General features: G+C 37.1%; 1 protein-coding gene across 1 annotated transcript in view; it reads left to right on the top strand.

Annotated features, from left to right (window-relative positions):
- Window positions 1-536: 536 nt before the first annotated feature.
- LOC118596088 (snake venom 5'-nucleotidase-like) overlaps window positions 537-22,394 on the top strand; it is a 41,255-nt gene continuing 19,397 nt past the window's right edge. Inside the window, exons 1-2 of the mRNA XM_036206816.1 lie at window positions 537-757; window positions 16,290-16,441. Coding sequence (XP_036062709.1) covers window positions 567-757; window positions 16,290-16,441 — 343 coding nt within the window. The 5' untranslated portion in view covers window positions 537-566. The remainder of the gene's footprint in view (window positions 758-16,289; window positions 16,442-22,394) is intronic.

Genomic DNA, 22,394 nt, shown 5'->3' on the forward strand with positions numbered 1-22,394 from the left:
GAAAGAAACAGGATAAGGGCAAGGTGAAATTATGCAGAGTCCCCCAGGATGAGGACTGGGTTTGTTTTGCTGTTTTTGGAATCAGCATCAGCATCAGTCTGGGATCAGTTATTAAATCAATGGTTACCCAGGACCCCTCAGGCAGATAGAAATCAAAGATTTGGGTGTAGGAAAAAAAAATGTATTTGAGGTCTTTAATAGTTGTCACATTTTCCTGTAAAAAAAGGGGGGGGGGCGTGTAGTTGAAAAATATTTATTTACTCAGTAAGATGCAAAAGAAACGAGCGTTGACTATTTTCCTACATCTATGACCTCATTCTGCCAAAGAAGAACCAAGGGGCATCAGGGTTTCCGTTGGGCTCTTAACGGCTGTCAGGTACAGGGAGGCCACCTCTTGCCCGAGACACAGTCAGGCAATCACAGAAGCCTGGGTCTGGAGCAGCACAGGCCTCAACCCATGATCCAGGCCCAGCAAGCGCTGTGCATGCTCCAGCTGCTATCCTGCGCATGCATGCGTACAGGGTCGCCCGGGCTCAGGGAGAGGCTTCCTACGCTGTGCCTGGGAGATGGAGGCCTTAGAGGAGGAGGCATCAACGCTGGCGCTGTCTCAGCCCACAGAGCTGGATGAAGAGGTCTCTCTGGTTACTCCGGGGAACCAGTCAGGAGACATGGACTCCTATGACTTAACCATCCTTCATTTCAACGATGTGTATGACGTGGACCCGAGTGCTGAAGAACCTGTAGGAGGCGCTGCTAGGTGTGGGCCGCCATCTTCCTTATCTGACCCTGGAAGGGGAGTGGAGGGTGGTGACTCTGGAAACCTGCAAGAAGCCTTGGAAGCTGGCAGGGAGTCTTGCATGCCAACCCTTTTGGGCCACTGTTTAAACTCCCTTCTGGATGTAGTTAGTAATGCCAGTAGTTTTAGGGGAAGAAAAACTGGGCCTGGTATCTGCACAAAAGGGGACTGGAAACCTGTTGAGAAATTTAGATTAATTTTAAAAATTCCCCCCTTTTTTGTGCTATGAAAATTTAAGTTCTCAGTGAGACATTTGTAAATATTAATTGTCAGGCACTTAAATACTTTTTTAGGTTAGGAAGTTGTGCTCAATGCATCTGATTGCTTCCAGTGACTCAAGGTCGAAAATATTTGGAAATGTGGAGATACAGCAGTGCAAAGGAAGGGTAATACGATGCCAGTGTAAAATATTAATTGGATATTAAGCCTGGTGTGCTGGAATACGTTGAATGCTTGTCTAGGAGTTACAGAAGTAGAATAAATTACTGCAGACTGTCAAAAAGGTGTTTGTGACGTGACCCAAGAGGTGTTTGAGGAAAATGTGGTTTTTAATAGAAGAGATTAAAAATCAGAAGCAGAAATCAGTTGGAGACTCTTGCTTGGTGTAAGTATAGTTATAAGTTAATGACATAGTGGAATAAGAACAGAAAGAACAGCTAGATTTGGAAGACAGAACAATGTTTAAGAATTGGCTTTTCAGTAGCATGTGAGAGAGTGTGTATGTGTCTGTATATACAAGATAAAAGGAAACACAGGGAGGTGGTTGGTGGCCAACTAGAAGATGAAGAACCTATAGTTGTTCTGTTGCTTAATACCAAGGAGCAAGAGTTTTGAAGTGATCTCTGAAGGTGTAGTTGGTTTGGGGAATTGATGCTAGAAACACTATGTTGAGAAGCTTGATGCATTGTAGGTAGAAGTGACTATCAAATACTCAGTGAATAACCTCTCCCAGCTATTCTTTCGTTTTCCAATATTTTAGTTCTTTTCCCCCTCTAAAATATTTTGTACATAGATAGCTCTTTTCTAATTTTGGAAGAAAATCCCATTCTTTAAGTCCTGTGACTTCTTACCAAAGCTCCTTGGTTATGGTACTGGTCACTGGGGTAGATGGTTACTAAGTAGCACTCATAGGCGTAGGCTACCATATACCTATGCTTATAATCTGCTCATATGCGTTCACTGACAAGTGTTTAAGTCCAAGATGCTGTGGGGTGTATAGTTGATAACTGTATGCAAAAGATCATGTCAGAAGTTTCGAAAACATCTGTGATGGTTATTTTCTATTGGTTTTTGCCATTTCTATGGTTATTGCCAGATTGACTGGATTAAAGAATGCTCTGGGATATTAATGGAACATATCCTTGAGTGTCTGTGAGGGTTCCTCCACAGAAATTTAACTAGAAGGAAGGTTCTCACCATGAGTGTGAGCAGCACTGTTCCATGGGCTGGGATTCTTGAATGAGTTAAAATGGGAAGGAGATACCAAGTTAAGCAATGGCATTTCCATTTCCCTGCTTCTTGGTTGGCATCATGGACCAACTTGTTGTTACGGCCATTCTTTCTTGGCCATGATGAACTGTATTTCTATGAACTGAAAGTCAAAATGAACCCCCCTTTAAGTTGTGTTTGGACAGATATTTGGTCATAGCAATGAGAAAAGAAACACATTTACATCAGAATAAAAAATCACTAGGAACTTCATGTTTATTACCACTCTAAGCCCCCATAATTGTGTGTGGTACAAAGTAGATGGTGAAAAGAAACACTCTGAATGAATGACTATGGTAAACAGTGGTATAATCTGAACCGATAGGATGGTCTTGAATGGGGATTTAACAACATAATCTAACTACAGTGCGAGTTGGGTTTTGGTCTTGATTTATTTTGAGTGAACTTTCAAGAGTATTTTAGATTTACATAAAGATGTGAAATACTGCAAAGGATTCGCATATTTCCCATTATTAACATTTTACATTAGTGTTGGAGCATTTATTACAATTAATAAACAGAAATGTGTATGTTATTAATCAATATCTGGATTCCACTTAGATACCCTTAGTATGTTCTTAGATGTTCTTTTTGTGTTTTAGGATTCCATATAGAAGACCACACTACATTTGGTCTTTTTCATTCCTTAGACTGCTTTTAATTATGGCAGTTTCTGTAGATACTCTTTGTTTTTAATGATCTCAATATTTTTATGGAGTATCAATCAGGTATTTTTAAAAATGTTCTTTAAGTAAATTTATATGTTTTTCTCATTGATTATACTGGTATATTTTATTTATTTATTTAGGAAAGCCACAAATAAAATTCCATTAAAAAAATCACATCTTTTCAGTTCTGCATATTGTCAAAACTGCAGACACTGACTTTTGTTAAATTTCTCCACTCTGAATTATGCTCCCTGCCCTTCTTTGCCCCCATTATGGCAAAGTAACTTCAGAAATTTTTTTGGATTATTCCCTGGTGGAAGATATATCTTTCCTCATTTTATTTATTTCTTTGTTTATTTATTTGTATCACTATTGCATTAGTTTCCTAGGAGTGACAAAAGTATTGTAAAATGGGTGGCTTAAGTCAGTAAAAGGAAAGGTTTGTCTTGAAGGCTGGCAAATCAAAGGCCTGGCACAGTTGGTTCTTTTGTGTCTCTCCAGGTTTCTGGTGAGGACAGCAGTCCCTGAAAATATGTATAAATGCATCACTCTAATCTCTGGTTCTACTTCACGTGGTGATTACTCTCCTCTCCCCCCTCTCCCTTTCCTTTCGCTGCCTTCCTACTCCTCCCGTGCCCTACAAGGATATAAGTCACTGAATTATGGTCTACTCAGATCATCTCATTTAATTAAGCTTAATTACATTTCCATCGAGCCTCTTTCCAAATAAGGCCATGCTCATAGGTACAGGGAGTGGAAAGAGTTAAAACTCAACCAAGATGGCTTCATGGATTTCATTGCTTTTTGGTAGATTGCCTTTAAAAATTTTGTAAAATAGCAAGGAAGGCAGTGTGTTGAAGGATTTAAAACAGTATGTGTCGGACAGCAGGATGGTATCTGGGGAATGTAATTTTTTTATGGATTGTGCAGCTTGACGGAGGCTCTTAGTGGCTTTCCTGTAGCATTTCATGTTCTCATGTTTCTTTTCAAACATACCACCCATATGCCTATCAGCCATGTTAATGAAAATGCTAGTACCTTGGGGGAAGCTCCGGAGATTACAGAATTACAATGCCATTGAAATGTCAGTTAGTCTCAGATGTACAAGGTCAAGGGTCAAGGGGCACTAGTGACAGGCCTTTGAAGGAGCAATGTGTACCCATCTGACTTCTGGACTATTAAGGTGGTGGAGAAACAAACATACAAACAAAAAAACCACTGTCTGTTCTGTGATTGACACCTCTGGGAATATATCCATTTAAAACTGTTGCTCTTAGAAAGGTTTCTCAAAGAATAGATGCTTATTTATGTCAGTGACAGCTCTAGATTACCTGATTATAAGATTACTAAAAGAATGTCTGGTTTGAAGATGTCATATTTCCTTTGTCCCTTAAATGTTATTTTCTGAAGTTTATTGTCAACCTCTGTGTTTGCATCTTTGCTTATTGGGGCAGATATGTACTCAGTATTCATGTGGTTCAACAAATATTCATTTCTAAGATGTGGAGTGCCTGGCATATAGTGTTCAATAAAAAACATGTGAATTATTAATGTAACCCATCTAAAACATGCCAAGTACAACACTAAGCACTGTTCTGAGCAGCAGGGGTGTAGTAGGGAATAGCAAAGGAAAAAAAAAAAAAGACCTTACCCTCATGGGAGCTTGTGTTGTAGATAGAAAGATAGACTGTTAAAAAAAAAAAGGAAATATGTAATATGCTGGATGGTAACAAACACAGTGGAGAAAGATAATGGAGAATAAAAGTATCCAGAGTTGAAGTTGAGGTGCTTGTCGTTTTAAAAGAAGTTACTTAAGGCAAACCTTACTTGGGCTGGTGAGAGGGCTCAGTGGGTGATAGGGCTTGCTGCCAGTCCTGACAACCTGAGTTCATTCCCTGAGACTGTGATGATGAAAGAGGAGAATCAACTCCTGCAAGCAGTCGCTCAGCTGTGCATGTCCCCTGCGGCACGGGCACCCCAATAAGGACACAAAAATAAATAAAATGTAATAAGAATAATAAGGCCCCATGATCAAGGGATATTTGAGGAGACACGAGTGAGATGAGGTATGGTATGAGACATTTGACTGTCTACAAGGAAATGGTTTTAGGCCGAGGAAGTTGCAAGAGCAGAGATTATGAATTATGAGGTGAAAATACGCATAGTGGGTTTCGTGGACACCAGGTGGCAAAATGGCTAATAGGGTCTGTCCTTAGTTGGCAGGGTCATAGGACTGAGTCTCTGGAGGGTGCGGGAGGGGAGGGGATAATTATGGTGCAGATCAAAGAATGGGCAAGAGCAAATTAGACAAAATGTATGCAGTGTGGGGTACATGCTTGTTTGGGGTTTGAACTCTTGCCTGTGTTGCGGATATAATTAGCAGTTTTCAAACCACAGCACCTTAGAGATTTCCATAAGATCCCTATCTGTGACACTAATAGCTCCAGCCATTTTCCTTGCAGTCTTAGTAGTTGTCAGTTGCTTTGTTCATTTTCAGTTTGTTCTGCATGAAGAGAGTTTGATAAGTTAATTTGTATGACTTTGAGATTTGACATTGAAAATCGTTTTGCAAAACTGTCTTACAGAGTTTTGGTATAGTAGCAACGAAAAATATTCCCAATTATCTAGAAAGTTTATTGCAATATTTTCCTAGTTACTAACCTGTGAAAGACCAGATTTTAAAAATAAGTGTCATACAAAGCAGCCTATTCCAGTAAATTGTATGAGACAGGAGATAATATCTCACCATTCTTTGCTTAGCTAGACATGAGGTTTGCACAAGTATGCCATCTGTGTTTGCAAATATATTCTTTATAAAAATACATGGACTAGGTCTTTGTTGCTTTTTAGTTAGTAGGTTCATATGTTAATTTCTTCGCTTTTAGGGGACTGGGAAAGGGAATCTTGAGATTGAAAATTTGAGACTGTCTCTTCTATATTATAATTTTTTGACACTAACATCAAACTTTGTTTTCATACATCTTTGTTTCTCTAAGACCTAGTAGTATAAGGCAGTTTGTAGATTCCTTTGGCTTTAACTACTTTGTCTGTTCTATTTGTGGATCTATAATTTGGATCTAACCTCCTTTTTAGACCTATATTTCCATCTGCCTACTGAGGATATTCACTTTGATGTCTCCTTGAATAGGCCTAAAATCAGCTTACCGGCTTTTTCCTCAAGCAGATCTTATAACTTTGATCCCTCATTTGATAGAATGACTTTTATTTCAGTGATTTATAAGACATTTACAATGAATAAAGCCGTAGTTAATGGTATACATTTATAGACTCAAAATCTTCTACTTTCTTTTATAAATTTGTTTCTCAAATATATTTAATTAATTAATTAAATGTATATGGGTGTTTTATCTACATGTATGCCTATGTGCCACATGCCAGAAGATGGTGCCAGATGCCCTGGGACTTGAGTTAAGCTTGAGATACCATGCAGGCACTAGCAATCAAACCCAAGCCCTTTGAAAGAGCAGCCAGTGCTTGTAACTGCTGAACCATCTCTCCAGTCTATTTCTCAAATTTTGTGTGTATCAGAATTGTACAAAGGAGTTGTCAAATACAGATTTTTCGTGTACCTTACCTTAGTGTTTCAGATTATGAAGGTCTCGGGTAGGACATGAAAAAAAAAAATGAATTTCTACTAGACTGCTGCTGCTTCTGGTCTGAAAAACATTAGCAAGTGCTGATTCACACCATGTTAACAGGAGTGCATGTCAATCATCACATCCACTTGGCAGGTTTTTTAAAAACTCCATAGTTTTGCTCCTAAACTTTTCCTTGTTTGTTTACTTCCTAAAACTCAGATCCAGTCTTGTGACATTTACTTTTTTCTAGATACAGCTGTCATTTCACAGAATCCTTTGATCTCATATATTGCTCAGTTTTTGTAGGGTTACTGCCTTGCGTAAGCATATGTATTATTTCCAGTTAAAAAAGGAAGTTGTTAACTAAATGTACTGATTGTATACAATTTTGATGTCTAGAGTTCTATATGATTTTTAAATAATCAAAATATGAATTACTTCTGGCACATTACAGGACCCTCATTCTCAACCCAGTCACTTACCCTGCCTTTCATCCATCACTCCCAATCATATAGCATGTACTCATTTGTGGGGACTTTTTTTCTTCACACATTTGAGATTCACTCAAATTGTATGTTGCAATAATTTGTTCTTTTTCTTAATTGTGTTCTAATGTGTGACCTATAATAAAATTGGATTATCTATTCTATTGTTCAAGGACACTTCAATGCTTTCTAATATTTGTTATTATGAAATCACTATTAGCATTCTTATATAATTCTTTTGGTAGTTAGAAGTAATCATTTTTCTTGAGTGCATGCCCAGAAGTAAAATTTCTGTGTCATATACAGACATATGTGTTGCTTGACTAGGTGCTGCCAAACATTCTCTCAAAATAGCTGTACCAGCTATATATCCATCAGCAGTATATGAAAATTTTGATTATTCCATTTTCTTGCTGCTCAGCACTATTTTTTATCTTACAAGTAGGTGTGTAGTAACATGCTGTTGTAGGTTTAATTTGTATTTCTTGTTGAGTAATGGTATTGAACATTTTCATATAATTATTGGCCAGTTGTATTTATTCGTCAGTTGATGTTCTTTCTATTTTACATTTAAATTTAATTTTTATTTCTTTTGAGACAGTCTCACTGAATTGCATAGGCTTGTATCAGTCTTCCTGACTGATTGGATTACAGTGTGACACCAAGCCCAACTCCATGGTATTTTTCCCCAACTAGAATTTTGAATTGTCTGTCTTTGTGAAATTGAATTGTAAGGGTTGTTAGCTAGTTTCAGATACAATTCCACTGTTGAATATATGCCTTCCAGATATTTTATCTAGTCAGTGTTTTTTCATTTTTCCTACTGGTATATTTTGATCAGTGGGGGGATTTTAATTTAAACTTAAGTTTAGTTGACAAGTTTTTTTTTTTCTTCTGTGATTTGAACTTTTGCTGATCTGCTGAAGAAACCTTTGCTTCAAAGTCATGAAGATGTCCTTGTATGATTTCTTCTAAATTATTTATTATTTTAGTTTTAAAATTATATCTGTGATTCATATTAATTTTTATTACATATATGTATCATGTGTTTGTCCATGTGTGCATGTGTATGTGTATGCGAGCATGTGTGTGTGTGTGTGTGTGTGTATGTGAGAGAGAGAGAGAGAGAGAGAGAGAGAGAGAGAGAGAGAGAGAGAGAGAGAGAGATGTGGTAGATCAGAGGACAATTTGAGGAAGTAGTTTTTTCCTCTACCATGTAGGGCCCTGGAATTGAACTCAGATTGTTAGGCTTGGCAGCAAACACTTTGACCTACTTGTCCCACCATTTTACCAATCCTTAAATGTCGGAATAAGATCTAAAATGGAGTTATCATGCAAAAGGAATTCTGAATACTTGTGAGGAAACTCCAAGAAAACAAGACTAGAGTTTTGTGATCTCAGTTTCTTCAAAAACACTGAATTGTTCTTGGAGTGTGCTTCATGCCCTTCCCAGATGTAGCAGTTAAAGTGTGAGTTCACTCTAGATTATTCGTTACGACTGTTTATTGTTATTGGTTTAAATGCCTCAATGGGGGAAAAAAACCATGTTTTTGCCCCACATGGCTTATCCTTGTGATTATACACTTTACCCATGTGATTCTTCTTAACCCTCAGAATATAGACTGTCCGCTGAATGAAGCTGGCTATTGCTTGAGACTCTAGTCCACCTCAGTTTTAGGCTCTGTTCTCCCAGGTTCTACTACCTTTGGAGTAGTAAACACTTAAATTAGTTTTCATGTATGATTGTGAAAGTATTCATCTTTTGCTATTGTGTCACTTGTATAATTACATTAATATCTAAATGTTTACATTTAGGGTCATCATTTAGTATATTTATATATAGTTTCATTGAAAAAGATTCCCTTTTTAATACTGAATTGCAGGTATGCATGTTAATTAATCAAGTGACTATGTATGTATGTGTTTGTTTCTAGATTATATTTCCCCACAAATCTAAGAAAATCCTATACTATATCATTTTCCATCATTTTATCATAAGTCTTGATGTTCAACAATGAAAAGATTTTCATTGTTCTTCAGCATTTTATATCATCACATAAATTTTATATAGGAATCCCTGTGGTTAATTTCTTACCTTAAGGTTTTCTAGACTAAAACGTTACATTCCTAGTTTGTGTACAATTTCAAAATATGACTAGATGTTGAAAATTTTCTGCACAAGTTAAAAAAGAGCTATAGGACATCATAGTTTTTTGCATATATATATATATATGTGTAAGAAATTTATATTTATGGTTGGCTGTTAAATAATTCTTGTTGTCATTGAATAACCCTGTTTGTTCATGTCTTAATCGTTTTATATGTTACTAAATTCAATTTGTTATATTAAGTTTAAGAATTATGCCTGTGTGTTTGTACAGAATATTGGCCTATAATTTTCTTTTAATATCTTTCAGTTTTTGATGTGAAGATAATGCTGATATAATATGAATTGGAAGATACTGCTTTCTTCTCTGAAAGAGTTTGTATAAGAGTAGTGTTATTTCTTTAAAAATCTTTGACAGAATATCTAGGATTGAACTTTTTGTTGACATGTTCTCAAGTGTGGTTCAGTTTCTTTAATAGTGATAGGAAATATTTTTAAAGAATATCTCATGTCAGTTTTGGTAAGTTGCAATTTTGCAGATTTATTGTCAGAAAAGTATTTATAATATACAGGCTCTGTAGTGCTGCTTCTCCTCTGTTTGGCTGTTGATAACTTATGATTTTTACCAGCCAATCTTGCTAGGGTATATCAGCTTCATAAATTTTGCGGTGAATAAAAATGTAGCTTGTTTGGCTTTACTTGTATATTTTTTTAATTTCTCCTTTATTTCAGTTTAGCTGCCATTTATTTTCTAGCTTTCTATAAGAAAGAAGCTTGAATGCATCATATAAATATGTCATTTTAAGTGATGTCACTGGGTCTTTTATTTTCCTTCTTTAAAACTGATTTATTGAAACTATCTTGCTGTGTAGTCCTGGCTTTCATGGCACCAGGCTGGTTTCAAACTCACAGAGGTCTTCTTGATTCTGCCTTTTGTGAGTACTGGGATTAAAACCATGTGCTACCACAGCTTAGTTAAATTTTTTTTTGAGATTTTATTTATTTAATTAATTAAGTTATTTTATGTGTATAGATGTTTTGCCTACATGTATGTCTGTGTACCATATGTGTTTAGTACCTTCAGAAGCCTGAAGAGGCTGTGAAATTCTCTAGAACTGGAGTTACACGTGTTTGTTAACCACTCTGTGGGGGCTGGAAACTGAACCTGGGTCCTCTGAAAGAGTAGCCAGTGCTCTTAACTGCTTAGCCATCCTTCCATATGCTTTTTAATAAAAAAATTCATACATATATATAATGAAATATGGTCATATCTACCTTTCATTTTCTCCTTCCAACTCAACCTATCCACCAACATGTCCCCTCCCAACTTTGTCTTTTTAAAACATCTTTTTTCTTCTTTTTGAAAGGGCCTTTTTTTCTTTAATTGTATATACATAAAATATATATATCCCTAAATATATAAATACAGTCAGTTATTTGTGTTTTCAGGGCTGACCACTTGGTGATGGGTAACAAATTAAAAAATGCTCCATAAAATAATTGTAAACCCTACAGACAAACTTCAGAAAGACTATTCACAATGACCAATTGGATTTATCTCTGAGATACAGGGATGGTTCAACATATGCAAGTCAATAAATGTAATAAGTGACATAGACGGGCTTACTTACAAAAGTCACATGTCATCTCAATAGGTGCAGCAAAAGCCTTTGAAAAAACCCAACATGACTTTATGATAAAGTCCATGAGAGAGCAGGACTAGGAGAAACATACCTTAACATATTAAAAGCTGTATGTGGGAAGACAACAGTCAGCATAATAAGTGGAGAAAAACTTGCAACAATCATGCTAAAATCAGGAATGAGACAGGGCTGTCCATTATTACCAGTTTTTTCCAATGGTGTGTTTGGAGCACTTATTTGGAGCAATAAGGCAAGAGAAGAAAATTGAAGGGATACAAATAGGGAAGGAAATTAAACTATTCCTACTTATAGGTGACATGATATTATACATAAAAGATGCTAAAAATTGTGCCAGAAAATTAGAAATGATAAATTTCAGAAACATGGCAGGAAACAGAATCAACTTGTACAAATCAATAGCTTTTCTATACACTACCAACAAACATACAGAGAAGGAGATCATGGACACCTTCCCATTCATAAGAGCCTCAACAAAAATAATTTGTAATAAACCTAACCAAATGAGGCAAAAGACCTCTACAGTCAAACCTTAAACCCCTGAAGAAAGAGAAAAAAAGACACTAGAAAATGGAAATGCATCTCATGCTCATGAGTTGGTAGAATTAATATCGTGAAAATGACTGTGCTACAAAAAGCCATTTACAGATTCAGTACAATCCCAATTAAAATCCCCATCTCAGTTTTCATGGAAATAGATGCTGTCCTAAAATTCATAGGGAACCACAAAAGACTCTGCAGAGCCAAAACAGTCCGGGACAAAAACAACAGTGTCACCATTCCAGATTTCAAGATAAATTATGAAGCCATAGTAATAAATATAATATGGTACTGGCATAGAAGCAGAAAGCACTTCCTCTAAAACCAGGACTGAGTTGATGTGCATAACAGCTATGTCATGTCCAGATACAGCCTTTCACAGAGGGCCTCTCTCATGGCTAATCATTGCCCAAAGGCCCTGATCTTAACAGTCACCTGTGACAACAATACTCCCCATTCTCTGTCTCCTACGTTCTGTCCACTTGCATCCCTGGTATGAAACCAATTTGATTATGGTGTCTGTAGTCTTTTTAATGTGCTGTTGAACTAGACTTGCAAGTATTTGAATTCTTTTTCATCTGTAGTTATCAGGAAAATTTTAGTTTATGCCTTTTTGTTTTTGTGGACTTCCCAGGTTTTGATAGGAGACATTGGCTTTGTGGAGTGAAGCTTACAAGCATTCACTTTTTATTTGGTAGAAGAATTTGAGGAGCTCTTGAAACTCTTCTTTAAATGTCTGACAGAATTCAGCAGTCTATCCACCCTGTCCTTGGCTTTTTAAGAATATTTATTTATTATCTATCTATCTATCTATCTATCTATCTATCTATCTATTTTAAAGATCAACTTTATTACTGCCTTCAGTCTCATTGCTCACTATAGATCTGTCTTACTTCTGCCTGCTTGGCTTGATTTTGGTAGGTCATCTATGTCTAAAAAAATTATCCATTTCTTCTAGGTTTTCCAATTTATTTGACATGTCTCCATCATAGTCCCCAATGATTTCTATGTTTCAGTGGTATCTGTTATAAAACCCCTCTTTCATCTCTGGTTTTATTAATTTGGATCCTTCATACTCTTTTCATTAGAGTCTTGACCTTTTTATTCTAAAAACCAACTTTGTCTTGCCCATTCTTTGTATTCTTGATATCTTCAATGACCTCTTCACCATTCCAAAGTGCATCATTCAGTGGATAGTGTTTTTGACTTTTCTTGCTACTTATTTCTAATTTGATTCTGATATGATACAAGGAATTATTATTTTTTTGTATTTGTTAATATTTGCTTTAAGGCATAAAATGTTACTTATTTTAGAAAGAGTTCCATGGGCTGTTGATAAGAATCTGTAACAATTGGAGGGTTCTATAGATACCTCTTATGTCCATTTGGTTTGTGATGAGGTTTTAACTCTGAAGTTTTTATTTCACTTTTAATACATTGTGTGTGGTTGTATTCATGTATGCACATGTGTGTGTGTTTGTGGGTAGGTGGGTGTGTATGCATCCAGGCATGCCAGAGGTAGAGTTGGTGTCATTTTCGACCACTCGCCACCTTATTTTTTGAGACAGTGTCTCTTACTAAACATTCCAGCTGTCCTGTCATTCAGACTGCCTGGCCAGCCAACTCCCAGGACCACTCTATTTCTGTTCCTCCAGTTCTGGGGTTACAGATGTACACTGCCATGCTTGGCTTTCAGTGGGTGCTAGGGAACCCAACTAAGGTCAAGTGCAGCAAGCACTTTACCCACTGAGTTATCTCCTCACCCTCTTTATTTTATTTGTGTCTGGATGATCTATTAATGGGAGTAAATATCAAAGTCACTCATCATGCTGTATCTGGATCTGTCCATTTCTATCTCCAGTAGTGTTTTTTGTTTGTTTGTTGTTTTTTGTTGTTTTTTTTTTTAAATTGGGTATAGCAACACTCAGTGAATAGCATGTTTATAATTGTTATATCTTCTTGATGTATTCAGAGTTCCCCTTATTGATGAGTAGTGACCATATTTAGTCCTTTTGACTAATTCTGGCTCAAAGTCTGCTTTACCAGATCACAATGGTGCTACTCTTACCTGCTTTAGATTTCATTTATTGGAATATTGTTTTCTAGCCTTTTACTTTCATTCTCTTTCCATGTTTTGCCTATGAAAGTCATTTCTTTGTAGACAAGAAATGGTTGGTTGTATCTTATTTTAAACTTACTTGTACAGTCTGAATCTTACCTGGAGAGAGTTAAGACTGATAATACTTAATATTGGTAAATACCTAGTAACTTTTTCTTTCATCTCAGAGATTTGGTAATTTACTGAGTTAATAATTTTATTCTTTCCACTTATTTATCTTCTTCCATATATGATATATTCTGTTTCAAGATCTCATGGTTATGGTATATCTTTCTTCTCCTCTGTGTCTAGGGTTTTTTGGGAATGCTGTGCAGTTTAGGCTTAGGGTTCATGGACTATTTTAGTTTATGTCTATTGTAGAAGTTCTTTATTCCTCCTTCAGTATTATAGGATAATTTTAATATAGTAACCTTTGTAGGTAGTTATTTTATTTTAGAGTTTGAAATACTACAGCCCATGATTTCTTGGTCTTTAATGTTTCTTCTGATTGATCTGTTGGAATTCTGATTGGTTTGTGAATTTGTAAGAAACATGGCACTTCTGTTTTAAGCTTTTAATATCATTTCTTTCTTCTGTACTCTTGGCACTTAGGTATGATAGCACTGGAACACTTCTGTTCTGAGCCTGCCTGTTTTCCTCGTGTACTTGAGTGTCCATTTGATTACCTAGAGCTGGAAAATGTTCTGTTCTGATTTCATCCAGTAAGTTTTTTAGCATTTACTCTCTATTTTTGTTTGGTCTCTTAATTTCTCCTAAATGTAGGAAACTTTTAACCATATCCTCATTCTGATTTTAATTTTGTCCTATGTCTTTGTTGAATTTCTTACCCAAGTTGTTGATAGCTTATCCAACTTGTTGATGTTCTCAGCTCTCAGCTCTTCTTCTTCTTCTTCTTCTTCTTCTTCTTCTTCTTCTTCTTCTTCTTCTTCTTCTTCCTCTTCTTCTTCTTCTTCTTCTTCTTCTTCTTCTTCTTCTTCTTCTTCTTCTTCTTCTTCTTTTTTAAAAATAGGCTTGTTTGCTTTATCAGCTTATTTAAATCCTTATTGAGGTCAATTATCATTTTTAAAACTAGGCTTTTGGATTCTTTGGTACATTAGTCATTATTCTATGTTTGGATTCAGTTAATTGAAGAACTGGGATATTTTGGAAGAATCATGTTGCTGCTTTGCCATATTTCTTGTGTTCTGAAATAGTAATTTGTACATCTTTTGGAATGACTATCTCCTCCAATTTTCTGTGAAGGGCTCAGTCTTGAGTACCGCTCAGGAGAAAACAAGCTGCCATAATAATAATGCCGAAACAAAGCAGATACAGACACAGGACTAATTAAAACCAACTGCTATACCACCAATAACTGCAGAAAATAAAATTGCAAGAATACTATCACATAAACTATGAAGTTAAAAATTAATTAGGAAAAATGGATGAAATGAAGATGGGATAAAAACAGGACAAAGGAAAGTACAGTTAAGTAAAGAAGGAAAAAGAGAGTAATGTGACAGAGGAAAAGAGCAAGTGACAAACTGGAGAAAAACTGTAAATCAGGTCAAACCAAGAAGAGAGAAAACAAAACCAAAAACAACTACAACAACGGAAAGCCAAGGGAGCAGAAGAGACTGTAGGGGGCTGAGAAGGTTTGCTTAATATCAGACACTTAGTTAGAAGGCTGCAAAGAAGCATTATCGTACATCAGACCTCATGCAGTAAGTTTACATAAAACAACCTAGTTCAGCATCACACATGTCCTTGCTTGATGCTCACAGGGGACATGCCTTGTATTTAGGAAATTGTTTCCCCTTTCCTGGGAGAGCCAAGTGTCCCCCCTTGAGCCCTCCATGTTACCTAGCCTCTCTGGGTCTGTGGAGGTAGCATGGTTATCCTTTACTTTACAGCTAATATATTCACTTATAAGGGAGTATCAACCATGTTTGTCTTTCTGGGTCTGGGTTACCTCACCCAGCATGTTTTTTTTTTTTGTTGTTGTTGTTGTTTGTTTGTTTGTTTTGTTTTGGTTTTTTGTTTTTGTTTTTGTAGTACCATCCATTTGTCTGCAAATTTCATGATGTCATTTGCTCTGCCTACAAGATGTGCTAGAAATTGTGGGAATGGTCAACCAATGACTGGTTCAGCCTGAGACCCATGCCAGGAGAGGGGGCTCACCCTTGACACTCTTTGGAGCACCAGGACCCAGAGGACTGGCAAAAAAAAAATCACTGTAATGATTCCTAATGATATTCTGCTGTACTCATAGACTGGTGCCTTGTCCAATTGTCATCAGAGAGGCTTCACCCAGCAAACTGATGCAAACAGATGCAGACCCACAGCCAAACATTAGGCAGAGTTCAGAGAATCCTGTGGAAGAGGAGGAGGAAGGATTATAGGAGCCAGAGTGGTCAAGGACACCCCATGAAAACTCACAGAAACAACTATCCGAGACTCACAGAGACTGAACTGATAACCAGGGAACCTGCATGTTACTGTTGTGTAGCTTGTTTTTCATGGGGGACTCCTAACTGTGGGAGCAGGGGCTGTCTCTGACTCTTTTGCTGACTGTTTGGGACCCTATTCCTCTTACTTGCTTGCCTTGACCAGCCTTAATACAAGGGGAGGTGCCTAGTCTTAGTACAGCCTAGCTTATTTTTTTTCAGAATGCAAATGTGTTAGTGAGATGTGTTGGCTATGGGAAGTGATCTTATTAAAAACATCTTTCTGGGCTTTCATATACTAGTTTTTCTGATTTTAAGGAAAAGTCATATTGCTATTTAAGACATTTCCTTTGTGTTTCATAAAGGCATTCAATGATAACACAGGATTCTGTCCCCTTAGGTTTGCCACAGCTGTGAAAAAGTTCAGCCTCCTGAATCCACTCTTGATTTTCAGTGGTGACTGCTTAAATCCTTCAGTCCTAAGTACAATAACAAAAGGAAAGCACATGATTTCTATATTAAATGAATTGGGAGTACATTTTGCAGTTTTTGGTAAGTAATACTTTTTATTATTTGAAGTTTGTAAAGCAATTTACATAAAACTAGAATATTTGATTCAAAATAATAGTTGAATAATTCTATTTATCAGCCATAGATACTCAGAAGCAATTATCAAGATTGTACAATGAACATGAAAATTTGTACTCTACTAAAATTTGACTTTATATAATAAGGTTTTTAGTTATGCCTTTGCAAAAGTAAGACATGTCAAAAGTAAGAGGAATTAAGACCATGGCTTTGAAGTTTCCTGGGCCTAGGTCTGAATTGTGGTTCTCTACATTGTTGTTGAATGATGAAAAAGAAAGTGACCGCTGGGTTTAGTGGTTTTCTCCTGTAATCCCATGATGCAGGAGGCTGAGGCAGGAGGATCACTCTAAGTCTGAGGCCAGTTGGCTCTACAAAGTTGAGTTCCTAGCCATTCTGGGTTGTGGAGTGCATCCCTATCTCACTACCATGCACCCCCAAAAGCTCCCAAATTAAAAACAACATCGCAACAATATTAACAAAATGAAGTGACTGATCTCTCAGTTGTTTTGTGATATAAAATTGGGAAAATAATAGCATACCATCACAGAACATCTGTGAAGGCTGAAGAAGATAGAAACCATGTGCACAAGGCCCACAGTAAGCATTTTAGGTGTTTCATTCTTTTTTTTTTTTTTCTTTTTTTGTTTTTCAAGACAGAGTTTCTCTGTGTAGCTTTGCACCTTTCCTGGAACTCACTTGGTAGCCCAGGCTGGCCTCGAACTCACAGAGATCTGCCTGGCCCTGCCTCCCGAGTGCTGGGATTAAAGGCATGCACCACCACCGCCTGGCTAGCTGTTTCATTCTTAAGATGAACAGATCCTAGGTACTTTAGTTAGAGTTTCTATTGCTCTGAAGAGACACTATGACCACGGCAACTCTTATAAAGGAAAAAAAATAATAATCGAGGTGGTTGCTATCTTACAGTTCAGAGGTTTATGTTATCATCATGGTGGGGAGCATGGTGTTGTGCAGGCAGACATGGTATGGAGAAGAAGCTGACGTACAGCAGTCCTATGCTTTGCAGGCAATAGGAAGTCACCTGAGACACTGGGCAGTATCCTGAGCATAGGAAAACTCAAAGTTCACCTCCACACTTCCTTTAACACAGCCATACCCACTCTAACAAAGCCATACTTCCTAATAGTGCCACTCCCTATGAGCTTATGGGGGGGGGCAATGACATTTAAACTACTATACTCGGTAAGGAAAACAAGGTGTTCTAACTGTTAGTAAAGTGTGAGGTGTCATACTTTATGAATATAATATTGGCCATTTGATAATATTTTGGACTTTAGTTGATCATGCTAGGGAGATAAAGAGTTTCAACAGGGGCTGAGATTTACAGGATTCTGTCTGTGTATCTAACTACCATCCCATTTGGGAGATATTCAGTAGCCATAGTGGTTCTATTTGGATGTTTGTGGGTAGAACAGAATCATATAGGACATCAGCATTTGTAGCCAGCCCATACCATATCCTTGTGGTCTTTGCCTCTCCATGACAGAGAACATAAAGAAACAGGAAAAGCAGCTCTAACAGTCAGTAGGTCAGAGTCCCTTTGGTCCTTGTCTCATATGGACATACTGAGGAATATTTCTGGATTCTACAAATGTTCTGTGTTTAAATGCAGTATATATCATATTAGTGGTTCTGGTCCATCCATTGAACTGGACTACTCTTCTAACTTTTTCTCATTACTTTGTTAGAAAATAAGGAAAGTGTCAATGAAAAAGTACAACAGCACCCTTTAATTGAGGACTATGGAGATTTCCTGGTTATGGTTTAACATGCATTCCTCTCCAGGCTCATGTATCTAAGTGCTTAGTCACTAGCTGCTGGTGGTATTTTGGAAGGTTCTGGAACCTTTTGGATGTCTTGCCATAGACTAGCTAGAAGGTGATGGCCACTCTTGGTTCTCAAAAGAACTCTCTGCATTCTGATGGACTGTTTCTGCCCTCACAGCTGGAACCCTGGCTGCAGTTTCTCACCTGCTATTAAATTATGAACCAATAAACCAGTTGATTTGCCACCCTGTTTAGAGTAAAACATCCTCCATTTGGTTGACTTCACATTTCCTTTTGAGTTTCTTCTCCCTTCCAACCCCTAGTGCAAGTGGGTTCTATTCTAAGAAAGTGAGAAGAAGCAGCCAATACCTATTGGTTATATTTGACTTATCAATTTTGCTGTTATATTGTATTTTTGTCATTTTTAAAGTCTTTTAAAGTAATTTAATGCAATTTCAGAAGTATAAAAATATGTAAAGAAGTAGAAAATAATCATAATGCTATTTATTGTAGTTTCTTTCCACTTCTGTAATAAAATATTGACCAAACGCAACATGGAGAAGAAAGGATTTACTTGTTTACACTTTCAGGTTACAGCCCATCATTGGGGGAAGTCATGGCAGGAACTCAGACAGGAATATGGAGCAGAGACAATGGAGAAACACTGCATTCTGGCTTTCTCAGAGACTCATTACTTAGCTAGCTTTGTTATACAACCCAAGACCCAGGGAATGGTGCTTCCCACAGTGGGCTGGATCCTTCTAGGGAATGGTGCTTCCCACAGTGGGCTGGATCCTTCTTTATCAATTAGCGATGAAAACAATTCCCCACAGTCGTGCCTGCCAGCCAATCTGATCTCCACAATCCCTCAGTTAGACTTTGAGACTCTCTTCTTAGGTGACATTAGGCTGTGACAAGTTGATAATTAAAACTAAGTCAGACATCATCATTTAGGTTCACCTCTTGTGGTATTTCTTTCTCATTTCTTCCATGTACATTTCTTTAGGTAGTTGGGATCACATAGTGACTATACCACTTTGTGTACTGCTTTTTCTTGATCATTCTATTAAGCATTTTCCTTAGTATGTGAGTTTTACTCTTACACAAAATGGACTAGACATCATGTGAGGAATTTAGGGATAGTATAATAAAAAGACTTTAAAGAGACGGGAAAGAAGAAAATACTTAAGGGGGATAGGATAGCTTTGAGCAGTTAAAACTGCTTTAAACTGAGGTGTGCTATAAATGCCACATAGACACTGGAATTTTAAGACAGTATGAAAACAAGAATGCAAATTGCTTTCCTCGATTTCTTCTCGAAATGTGGTTCTAGAAATATTAAAATTACATATGTTGCTCTATACTATGTTTGTTAGCATTATTATGAGGATGGTATAATGAGGCCTGAAAAGGTAAGGGAGGAATCCCATGGGAAGGTCAGCTGGTAGGATGGATGCATGGCTTTCAGCATAGCACACAGCCAATCTCCTGTGGCCTTTAAGAAGGGAGGCATCTGACCTTGACCTTCTCCTTCATAACAACCAGTTCTCTTCCTGTCTATATCCACCATTGGCTTAGCCCAACAGGAAGGCAGCAGAAGGAGCCAGCTAATGGAGTCCACTGAGCCTGAAATATCCAAAGCCAGAGCAGCCTAGAGAAAGCTGAGAGTGAGCCGGGGAGAGCCCTACCAAAGTTGCATGTCAGACTACCTCAGTAAAATGCGCTGTAATATAGTTAGGATATTTATGAACATGTGTTCAGATGACAGAGTCATCAGGCTTAGTAACCAAGACATTTCATTGTAGAGCAAAACATTTCTTTTCTGTGCATGGCCCTTTTCTGCCCAGTTCCCATACCCCTTAGTAATCTTTACTTTTTAGGGGTTTGTCCAAGATGTGTTGTATGTCCAAACAAATATGAATGTCAGTCATTGTTTCTTTCATTTCTTCCTGTTTCATCGCCATCTCACCTACACCTACATTTCTTTTTTTTAGAAAATCAGTTTACTTTGTTGAAATGGATTAGGTTTTATTCAGACATTTAGGAAAAAATATATGAATATATGTATATACACATATGTCTATATATACATATATATATTCCTAATATATGTGACAATAACTAAAAAGAGACCATGAATTTGAAGGAGAACAAGGGAGTATATGGGAGGGTTTGAAGAGAAGAAAGGGAAGGGAAAAATGGTAGAATTATAATCTCAAAAGATAAAAAACTATACCACAAGTTTTGAGTCTATTGTGAGACTATTGCTCCTGGACTGGAAAGTTTTGCTGCTTTTAAGAATATTCCTTTTGTTGGGGATGGAGGACACCAGGAGAAGAGGGCCCCCTGAGTCAGCTCAGCAAGGCCCATATGAACTCACACAGACTACAGCAGCCAGTAAGGACCTACAAGGTTGTGCACCAGGTTTTCTGTGTATATATCATAGCTATTAGCTTAGTGTATTTTATGAAACTCCTGTGTGAACAAGTGGGTCTCTGATTCTTGTGCCTGCTCTTGGGACTCTTTTCCTTCTGTTGGTTTGCCTTGTCCCACTTTGCTATGATGGTTTTTGCTTTATCTTATTATATTTTATCCTGTCGTATTTGTTATCTCTTGGAAGCCTGTTTTTTTTTTTTTTTTTTTTTTTTTTTGTTTTTGTTGTTGTTGTTGTTGTTTTTTAAATGAGAGATAGAATGGAAGTGGATCTGGAGTGGAGGAGAGATGGAGAATAGAGGCAGGGAAACTATAATCAGGGTATATTGTATGAGAAAAGAATCTATTTTCAATAAAAGGGAAAAATTTTAAAAAAAAACCTTTCATTTTTGGTCTGTAGCATACTAAGTACAATTGGTCTGTAGCATACTAGGTACGACTCAGGGCGAGCTGATGATGGGGAGTTTTGTGGTTGGACCTGTTTTCTGGCTTCTGAGTTCCCAGGAAACTGAGTCATCCTCTGGGAAGCTAAAAGTATTTGTCATCACAGCATGTGTCTGTGGTCTGATGTGGCTTGTCCAAGCACCTATCACAGCATGTGCCTGTCAGCTGACTGATGTGGCTTGTCCACTCTTGTAGTGGGTTGCTCCAGAGTTGGCTTTGGTCTTGTCCTCCTTTGTTCCAGTCAGATGTAGTTCTGGCTTTTAATGGCTATGGCTAGGCACAGAGGAATAAACTTCCACGGTACCAATGGAAGTGGTCGAGTGTATAGGAGCCTGGTCAGTTTATAAGAAATACCTTTTAAAAGAAAACCTCCAGGGTCTGGAGAGATGGCTTAACAGCTAAACATGTTCTGCACAAATATGAGGATCAGAGTTCGGATCCCAGCACCCATGGAGCAAGTCTGTAGATCCATCTCAGGTATCATGTACTCTCTTCTGGCCTTTGGGGTGCAAACATACATATACACATACATACATGAAATAAAAAACCAAATAAAGTAAGCAAAACAGAAAATAAATAAGTGAAAGCAGCTTCTGTCTTTTAAAAGTGTAGCTGGAGTCATATTCATGAATCTCAGTTATGACCTTGGTATATGAATTCATGATGGCTGAATACTGATGTGTAGTCTTGAGCTGCATTATTAGTCTGATGCACAAATTAGAGGTAAAGCAATTACATTCTAAATCTGATTAGTTTTAGTGTTCTGATCATACAAACCAAGTGTTTTTAATGCGTAATTTGAATAAAATTACTATTTTATTAATTTTTAAATTAGTATTTTAATTGGTGTTATTACTTACAAATATGAGTATGTGATATTATAAATAAATATACAATGCAACATAAATTTACAATCTAGAGTAAAAAGTTAAAATGAACTGACGTATTCTTTACTTTGCTCAGTACTTTTGGTGACATTTGATCTGAAATACTCTCCTGTCAGTCATTTGGGCTGTCACGTCATTATGGACTAGTGTTCACATGTGGCACAGCTCTCCTGATCAGCTATAACTTGGCTCTCTTGTTTTCGACAAATCCTGTTCTATAAACTTTCCTCACCCCAGTCTCTGGTATGACCATCATTCTAGTCACTGCTCAAATAAATCCAGCTCTTTAAATACCTCACATATAAGTAAGTGTTTGTACAGTCTTTCTGAAAGGATATTCTAAGTAGCATATGCTTTCTGGAAAATCAT

Source organism: Onychomys torridus, chromosome 15 (assembly GCF_903995425.1).
Source record: "Onychomys torridus chromosome 15, mOncTor1.1, whole genome shotgun sequence".
Lineage (NCBI taxonomy): Eukaryota > Metazoa > Chordata > Mammalia > Rodentia > Cricetidae > Onychomys > Onychomys torridus.